This window comes from Zerene cesonia, chromosome 1 (assembly GCF_012273895.1).
Source record: "Zerene cesonia ecotype Mississippi chromosome 1, Zerene_cesonia_1.1, whole genome shotgun sequence".
Classification (NCBI taxonomy): domain Eukaryota; kingdom Metazoa; phylum Arthropoda; class Insecta; order Lepidoptera; family Pieridae; genus Zerene; species Zerene cesonia.
The window spans coordinates 2,839,406-2,848,661 of record NC_052102.1 but is presented as its reverse complement, the minus strand read 5'-3'; the positions used below and the strand labels follow the sequence as shown (position 1 = coordinate 2,848,661).

At 42.0% G+C, this 9,256-nt stretch overlaps 1 protein-coding gene across 1 annotated transcript in view; it reads left to right on the top strand.

The window, feature by feature from the left end:
- LOC119840758 (dynein heavy chain 7, axonemal) overlaps positions 1-9,256 on the top strand; it is a 53,336-nt gene that overhangs the window by 28,910 nt on the left and 15,170 nt on the right. Inside the window, exons 49-57 of the mRNA XM_038367494.1 lie at positions 1-9; positions 378-603; positions 1,112-1,257; positions 1,612-1,807; positions 1,884-1,954; positions 3,338-3,495; positions 4,731-4,884; positions 5,080-5,213; positions 5,489-5,762. The exon at positions 1-9 is cut by the window's left edge and continues 183 nt beyond it. Of these exons, the coding sequence (XP_038223422.1) occupies positions 1-9; positions 378-603; positions 1,112-1,257; positions 1,612-1,807; positions 1,884-1,954; positions 3,338-3,495; positions 4,731-4,884; positions 5,080-5,213; positions 5,489-5,762 (1,368 nt within the window). The remainder of the gene's footprint in view (positions 10-377; positions 604-1,111; positions 1,258-1,611; positions 1,808-1,883; positions 1,955-3,337; positions 3,496-4,730; positions 4,885-5,079; positions 5,214-5,488; positions 5,763-9,256) is intronic.

The following is a 9,256-nucleotide window of genomic DNA, read 5'->3' as shown; positions in this document are numbered from 1 at the left end:
AAAAATATTGTTGGGAATCGAGCAGTTTTGGTCAATGTCTCTTGAAAACTCTTGATAATTCTGTAGATATTGATTCGATGTTTTGTTAGATAATTTTCATATATGAGAAATTTTGCAAGATTAGAAAAAATTTAATCACGAGCCAGGATTCGAACCCGCATCTTTTTGCCAAAACGTAGCACATAATGTAGGTACATAGTGTATTACGTTCGTTCGAGTAAAGGTAAAATGTTAATTTCGTGTTGTATAACTAACCTGAATCATTTTGTTTCCAACGCTCTATCTCATGCAGGATGATCCGGTAAGTTTGGAAATAATTCGATACTTAATCGTTCATCACCGTAAATTATAGACGCAATAATCCAACTCTTTCATAGGAAGTGAAACCAGATAAAATACCAAATCCATCTGGAGTGGGTACAATAGAAGACTATTGGGGCCCGTCGAAGAAACTACTCAACGATATACGATTCCTGGAATCGCTACAAAACTACGACAAGGACAACATTCCTCCGCCAGTCATGAAGAAGCTGATGGCTACTGTGATGCAAGATGATGGATTTGTGCCGGAGAAAATCAGAGCCGTGTCTGTTGCTGCTGAGGGTATGATATCTAATTATGTACAGTTTTTATTTATTTATTTTAATACAATTGTTTTAATTATTTTTTTTCCAACATAGTTTATAAGACACAATTGATTGTTTTGTTGCCTAAATAAAGGAAATGTATTATTATCATTATATGTATACTCTCGTGTCTCGTAGCGGTGAGTGAGCAACTACGTCAAGTTGTAAAAAAAGAGTAAAGAGTACAAAAAATATGATGTATGTTAGGTAATAGTATAGTATTATATTATCAGTGGTAATGATAACTTGTTTATTACTACACCACAATCGTGCTACTACTACAGTTGAGTTTGAATTACAAAATCAAGCGAGTACACATAGTATTAGCATATTATGTAACAACATCATATTATGTGATTCGACGAACCGTGTTGCTGCGTGTTGTCGCGTCTGTCGCGTCACGTAGCGTGGCGTGGTGTGTCGTGACGTATAGAGTCATAATGTGATGTTAAATGGATGATATGATCGTCGTGACATATCACCAGGGATGTGCAAGTGGGTGATAGCGATGACGAAGTACGACAAGGTGGCGAAGGTGGTGGCGCCCAAGAAGCAGCGGCTGGCGGCCGCGCAAGCTGTCTACGATAAGGCGATGGCCGCACTCGCCGTCAAACAGGCGCAGCTGAGAGAGGTACCTACATTGTGTGTGGAGTTCTTTCTAGAATTTTCCAGGTGCAGTTAGGAGACTTCACTCTTGTACACTATTATATTGCAAAATAGTTTGAAAGTGAATAAAATAACGCTCACGAACATTGAACTACTCGAAAAAAAAATCCTAGATATTTGAAAAATAGGTATTTCGAAGTTTTGACTTCCAAATCTTCATTCGTTTACTGCTTTAGTATCAATTCCCAAATAGGATTCTTTTTCTCTTTATTTCAACAACAACAAGAACAACATTACAATGTAATTCAATTATAAATAACATTGTAAACACACTCCTATATCAAATAACATACATGTTAGCTGAATTCCTCTCAATCAGGTACAAGATAAATTAGCGAAACTAGAAGAAGCGCTATCGGAGCAGAGCCGTCAGCAAAAGATGCTAGACGACGAAGTGATGGACTGCAGTAACAAATTGAAACGCGCTGAAATGCTGATATCGGGCCTTGGAGGGGAGAAAACTCGATGGACACAAATCGCCAAAAACCTACGCGATACATATAATTCACTCACAGGTCATAACAATTTACTAGATATGTGAAACACTATCGTATCAATGAATATAAATTATTTATAGATTTCTCTTTGTAGGGGATATATTAATTGCCGCTGGAGTTATAGCGTATTTGGGACCATTTACGGCCGCTTTTAGACATGAACAGGTAATACATAATATATTTTAACATCCTACTCCTACTTATATCCTTCCTACTAATATAATAAATGCGAAAGTTTGTAAGAATGTATGTGTGTTTGTTGCTTTTTCACGCAAAAACTTCTGAACCGATTGCAATGAAATTTGGTACGTAGACAGCTGGACAAGTGGAATAACATATAGGCAACTTTTTATCCCGATGTTCCTGCGGGATACGAACTCATACGGGTGAAACCGCGGGGCGTAGCTATATAGTATACAATATATTTTGTGATATTGTGATTGTTATATCTTGTTTTTCAATTGTCAAAATCTAATCGTTTACTTGTTCAAACTAGATGATGATTAAACAAAATTGAACATCACAGCTAGGTAGATATACTATTAATTCTAGTTTGTAAAGCGAGAGATATGCTTAGATCGAATCTGCAGTCTGGACCGCGTGTCCAGGAATACTAGCGTATAATTTGATTCATGTCTATTCAATGTCTGAAAGCGTTCAGCGTCTTGGATATAATTCGTTACAGCTGAGTTGTTGAATTTAACTGATGTGAATAATACAAATAGAGTACTCTGCTTGGCGATACTATTTATGACTTATATCTTCACTCGAATATTTACTACAAATTCATGCTTGTAAATTCGTTATTTTGGTCTGTTTTTCTGCGCTTTTTAGGAAAATTACAAAAATAATTGGTCTAGCTATGAAATTTTGTCACGGATAGACCATTATATATTTTTTATACACTAAGATATTCCATAGTTGTTTTTAATACGAGTAATAGAGACAATTCGTTTACTACATTGAAAACTTTGATAACAGATACGTTTCTTATATTAAAAATACGCCATTATCCTTGGATAGTATTCTAAGAAATCTGAATATATTGGATACTAGCAAAAAACTGCAGTCTACACGATATTAGCTGATTAGATTACATTCTATAACTTTTAAACAAACCAAAAAAAAATATGAGATTTTAATTTTTTCTTTATTTTTAATATGTTCTTTTTAAAATTTTTGCTTTTCATGCCCCTTCAAATTCGATTCAGATCCTCCGAGCAGCATATGAGCTATCGTTAATAATGCGTGCTTTTTTTCCTTTATATTAATCGTTTTTTCTGTTACGTGTATGCCGAGTTATATACATATACTAGCTGACCTGGTAAAGCTGTTCTGCCTTACTCTTATCATTTAGGGGTATGAAAAATAGACGTTGACCGATTAGGTCTGAGACCTACCCGATATGCACACAGAATTATATGACAATCGGTCCAGCCGTTGCGGAGGAGTATGGTAACTAACATTGTGACACGAGAATTTCATATATATATAGAGATGTTAATTTTTTGTCTATTTATTGTTGGTATTTACTCCGCAATCGGAAAGGTGACAAAGTGGGCGCGCGCGTGCCACGAGTGCGGGATCGTGTGCACGCTCAACTTCAGCCTGATCAAGGTGCTGGGCGAGCCGGTCACCATCCAGCAGTGGAACATCGACGGGCTGCCCTCCGACGACTTCAGCGTCGAGAGCGCTATTATCATCATGTTAGTGCGCTGTGTCGTTGGTTTTACCGGCTGGAGCTGAAGGACAAATTCATTTCCAAATATTTTCGTTTCGTTTTTAGCACTTAGTGATTGATTTATGATAAATAGCCCATGTTTGAGATTGCCTCTTTAACCATTTTCACTTCTATTTTCATGTAAAATAATAACAGGCAAACGGATGTGCTTTTTGCATTATGTAATTGCGAATTAAAAATAAATTCTGATTTATTTTGCATAAACTATTTCATAAGTAATAGTTATAAAATTAGCCATACTTTGACTGTCAATGGGAATCAATATACAACTACAATATAATAACTGACGTTAATCAGCAGACATAAAATTTTAATTTCGTTGTTATTCAATCTTCTTCTATTATATCTCGTATAACGTCATCGGTTTAATCGTATTGCTGTCTTTAAATACTCATTCAATTTAATGGAAATACAGTCGATTCGGTCTCGAACTCTTGACCTATAGAACCCTATTGAAACTTTAATCGAGGCCTTCAATAACAGACCACGCTTAGATATGCCATTAGCGTCAGATTGTTTATTGTTCTAAATAAATCTTTTCACAATGATCTAAGTTTTAATATTTGTTTAACTTTTGATATTTTTTATGTGCTATCTGATGGAAATCAGACGCGAATAATTATGCGTATATCCTAAAAGCCAGTTACTGGAATCAGTTAACAAAGCATTGTCGATGAATGTCGATTTTCTAAATCGAATTAGCGAGATCGAATATAAATGCAAAAAGAAAAGTAGTGTATCCTGTATGGTATGCATAGTTGCTAAGTTAAGGTTTTTGATAAAACTGATTCACATTTTTCAAATAATATGAGAAAATTAGTTTTAATGTTATAAAAATTTAATTTCATATCAAAAAGAGGCATGTTTCCTTTTTTGTGTGTATGTTTTTAATGTTTTCACACAAAAACAACTGGACCTATTTTATTAATAAATTCACCATTAATATAAGTTGCATATTCACCGACTACTGAGTGACATTGTCTACACCGTGGACGCGGTGGACCGCTAGTAAAAAATAACTACAAGATAGTGAGTTCCATTCAGAAGAATTTCCGGTTCACTAAAAAGGGGAAGGTTTTGTGGTGGATGATTATTTATTTGAGGACGATTAATTTTACATTCTCATGATTTTTTTGCTTTCCATTAGTAGAGAAAAAATAGCAAATATTTTACTCTATTGAATAAATATAAAAATTTAAGGAATGCTCGCCGCTGGCCCCTTATGATTGATCCACAAGGGCAGGCAAACAGATGGATCAAAAATATGGAGAAGCCTAACAACTTGTGCGTTGTAAGGATGACTCAAGCAGATCTGGGACGAGTACTGGAGAACGCTGTCCAATTTGGACAGCCGGTAATTTTATTAAAATGTATTTTTAGAACAATTTTTTTTAATGGGAGTTCTGTTTTTTGCTCGAAAGTGTCCTAGCAGCTAGCTTGGAACCATAAGGCCATCTGTAGAGCTTATAGAGCCTTTTTGGGACTAAATTTATAACACAAAATATACGTACGGTTTAGTTTGACACTAATAGATATTTTTGTATTCAAGGTGTTATTGGAGAATGTTTTAGAGGAACTGGATCCGATGTTGGAACCATTGTTGCAACAGCAAACGTTTCGCCAGGGAGGCGCACTTTGCATTAAAATTGGAGACACGATAGTTGAATACAGCAAAGAATTCAAGTATGTTCCTGTATATAATAATTTTGTTATTAACCTTACTAAGGTTATCTGACCTTGTCTGGCCGATTTATTTCTAGCAACCTAGTTTTAGAAGCCCAAGCCATTTTATTTATAACAGCGAATCAGCTTTTAAAATAAATAATGGTAATTCATAAGATGAACTGACTTTTCCAGACATTAATAAAATAATTCAACTATAATAATCCTTAAGTCGATACTTAATTTGTTTTTATTAAAAAAAAAAAATATGTTCCAATATTACTTCAAAATACCAGGCTCTACATCAGCACGAAGCTAGCGAACCCGCACTACCTTCCCGAAGTTGGCGTGCGAGTGACCCTAGTGAACTTTATGCTGGCCAAGGATGGTTTACAAGCCCAGCTACTGGCGCGAGTGGTGGCGCGCGAGAGACCTGACCTGCAGCAGGCGAAGGCGGACCTCACCACCCAGGGTGCTGAACATAGAAGACTGCTCCAGGAGATTGAGAAGAAGATCCTGAATGTGCTGTCCACTTCGGAACACTTGCTGGAGGACGAAGAAGCCGTTCAGGTGAGTGTAGAGAATGACTGTTGTTTGACTGTTATTGAATCCGGCTCGAAGGACAAAGTAAATTAAAAAAAAAATGCCGTTTAAGATGTTTTTCTTTGTGCTTACGTATCTCTATAGAATTGTATGACATAATATAACGTAGGAGTATATAATTTTTTTCCCTCCCATCTTTCCAAGCCTTGTCGTGGCGGGGGGGCTCAGTACCTGGGTTGCAAGCCAGCATCCTGGAGAAGCTAATATGGAATATACACATGCCGCTCCCGATTCGTTTTTCTAATAAAACTATACGGGATGCGGTCCTGGAGTGGGTTCTTTAACAATAGGAGCGCGGAGTGTGTGTGACCGACTCTATTCTCCTGTGTGAAGGCGCCTGAATATACGCAGAAGGGTCGACCTTGACTCGGCAAAGTGCCTACAGTACACTATTGAAGAGGGTCTCCAGAAGACCAGCGGCTGCAATGCAGCGATGTATGGCGGTTAGCGAACCGCGGCGCGGCGGGCCTAGCGGGAGGATGTCTCTTGCTAGGCTGCGGGGTTTCGGCCCCCCGTCGGGCAAACTGTTACCTCCAGCGTGTGACGTTGTCATGTCTAGCGGCACGCTAGAGACCAGGGGGCTTGCCTTAATCGGCCGGCCCAAGAGGAAGGTGACCTCAGAAAAAACCCCTCTATTCCGACGTTGGGGCGCCCCCATGGGGCCTCAGCGCGACGTCGGATTCCTGCCTCCGACTTGGTGGTAGGTGACTTGGCGAGAAGACCAAGTCAGAGCGGCCAACCCCCGGATACCGCCCGCCCTCCGGGGCGTAAAAGGGTTACCCGGGTGCAGGGGGCACCACCCGGGTGGACCATATATATCCCCCATACTCGTGGGAACTTATTTTAATACATAATGAATCCCCAATTAGAAGATGAAGACGAAGGTGTTATCCCGAGAAAATCGGGACTTAGAAGATGCAGCGCCGTGTTAGAACGTATGACAGACGCTGCCCCTACACGTAGTACAAGCTCGGGTGGAATTGTTAACCGCTCATATGCAGTGTCAGCAGGAGCCGCAGAGTCGGACTCTTCCAACTCTATGGCAAGCTTAAACTCGCGGGCGACTATAAGTCCTCTGGCCCGCCGTGAGGCTTTATGCACCCCAAACAAAGCTTCACGTTTTTGGCGATCTCGAAAACGCTCTCGGTTGGATGATGGAAGCTCTAGCGACACCACAATTCCGTCCTCCTCTGGAACGAAACCTCGAACAGGTCTTCGTAAGGCGCATAGGGTAGAGAAGGATCCCCAAGTGGAAGTAGAACCCAGGGCATCAGCTCCGGCAGATCCAGAGCCTAAGTCTGTGCGTTCACCCTCGATAGCGCTGCCCACCACGGTCACAAACACAGCGACTGAAGAAGTACGGAGGAGGATCGAGGTAAACCTGACGACTGTGGAAAAGATCGCCAAAGCATCGAACCATCTTAAGACCACCTTTGTGGCCGACCTGAGAAGCGCTGCAAGGGCGATCAGGGAGGATGCTGATTCCCTTGCCCTAAGGACACTATCTGACGAAACAAGTGCGCTTCGTGCAGAAAATGAGCGGTTGCGTATAAGACTTGACGTTCTTCAGAACGAGATGCGGGAGCTGCGACTGCTCATACATCGGGGCCCGGTTGCTTCTGCACAACCGGTAGAAATGTCGCAGGAATTTGAGGCTAGGATGGTACGTCAACTGGGAGAACTCATCGATGTGCGGCTTAGGAATCTAGAGCCTCGACGGAGTTCGCAGCCGCGACTTCATCCCTTCACTGCGGTGGATGGGAGAGCAAGCCGGGTTACTGGTATCCACCAGGGGAGCTGTTCCGAAGTCTCAGAGGATGCAGGAACCAGAGTAAAGAAAGCCAAGGCTCCTTCCAAACTGACCAAGGAAGTAATAAATGACAAGGAAGTAAATGAGAAAAAGAAGGGAGACAAGAAGAAGAAGAAGATGAGGAAAGGGTCAGGGAATGAAAGGCGGTTGGAAGAACCTGCACCTGCTGTCTCTCCTGCGGTGATTGTTTCTTCGCGTCTTGGCGCAGAGACTCCCACCGTGCCCACAGCCACCTCGTCTGGAGAGGGATGGTCAGTTGTGGTAAAGAAGGGCAGGGCGAGGGCAAGTAAGGCGCAACAGGCCGGCCCTGAAAAGCACACGGAGGAACTGCGAAGAGCGTCCCAACCATCTAAACCAGCACTGCCTAAGCTGAGAGCTCCGAGATCTGCCGCAGTCGTTCTGACAATCTCCGCTGAGGCCCAAGCCAACGGTATGACGTACGCTGCGGCTATCAAAGAAGCAAGAACCAAAATAGACCTTAGGGCTATCGGAATAGAATGCGTGAAATTCCGCCAGGCGGTCACAGGCGCCACTGTTATACAAATCTCAGGACCCGGCAGTGGCGAAAAGGCTGATCTCCTGTCAGATAAATTGAAGATCCTCTTCAAAGACAAAGTAATCAAAATCTCTAGGCCCGTAAAAATGGTGGAATTACGCGTGTCAGGCCTAGACGCGTCTATAACAGCGAATGACCTGATAGAAGCCATAGCTACCACGGGTGAATGCCCGGCGGAACAGATAAGGGTGAGCCCAATGCGACAGGACAGAACAGGATTGTACGCAGCCTGGGTAAACTGCCCCGTAACAGCGGCTAAAACAATCACAGAGACGCGTTTTCTCGTTGGATGGGTCGCGGCGAGGGTAAGGGTGCAAAAACCACGGGATCTACGCTGCTTTCGTTGCCTCGAAGTTGGCCACGTTGCTAACCGTTGTGCTGCGGAGTGTGACCGCAGTCAGCTGTGCTACCGCTGCGGGCAACCAGACCACAAAGCCGCTAACTGTACTGCTAAGCCAAACTGCACAATATGTGCGGCTGCAGGCAAGAAAGCAGACCACCGCTTAGGTGGCAGCGGCTGCTCAGCTGATAAAGCACCAAAAAGAAAACCCATAAAACCTAATGCGGGCTCCCAAACAGAGGGGGCAGACATGGTGACTGTGGAAACTATTACAGTGTAGTATGGCATTGCGGATTTTGCAATCAAATCTCAATCACTGTGCCAGGGCTCAGGACTTATTAGTGCAGAGTTTGGCACAGTGGTCGATACACATAGGAGTATTGTCGGAACCCTACGCTGTTCCCTCTGGGAAAGATAATTGGATCGGAGACCTTGACGAAGTCGCTGCTATAGTAGTTTCACAAGCAGAAGGATCACCCCCAATCCGTGCACATTTGAGGGGTCACGGATGTGTGGCTGTTAGGTTTAGCAACATCATTGTAATAGCTGTATACTTCTCGCCGAATAAAACACTATCTGAGTTTGAAGCGTTTTTGGAAGAAGTGAGCTCCCTGATCCAATGGGGTCATCCTCACCAAATCATCGTTGGTGGGGATTTAAACGCTAAATCTATGGCGTGGGGTTCCACAGCCCCGAATGCGCGTGGAGATATACTCATTGAATGGCTCGCAACTCAGAACTTAGTCCTTCTCAAT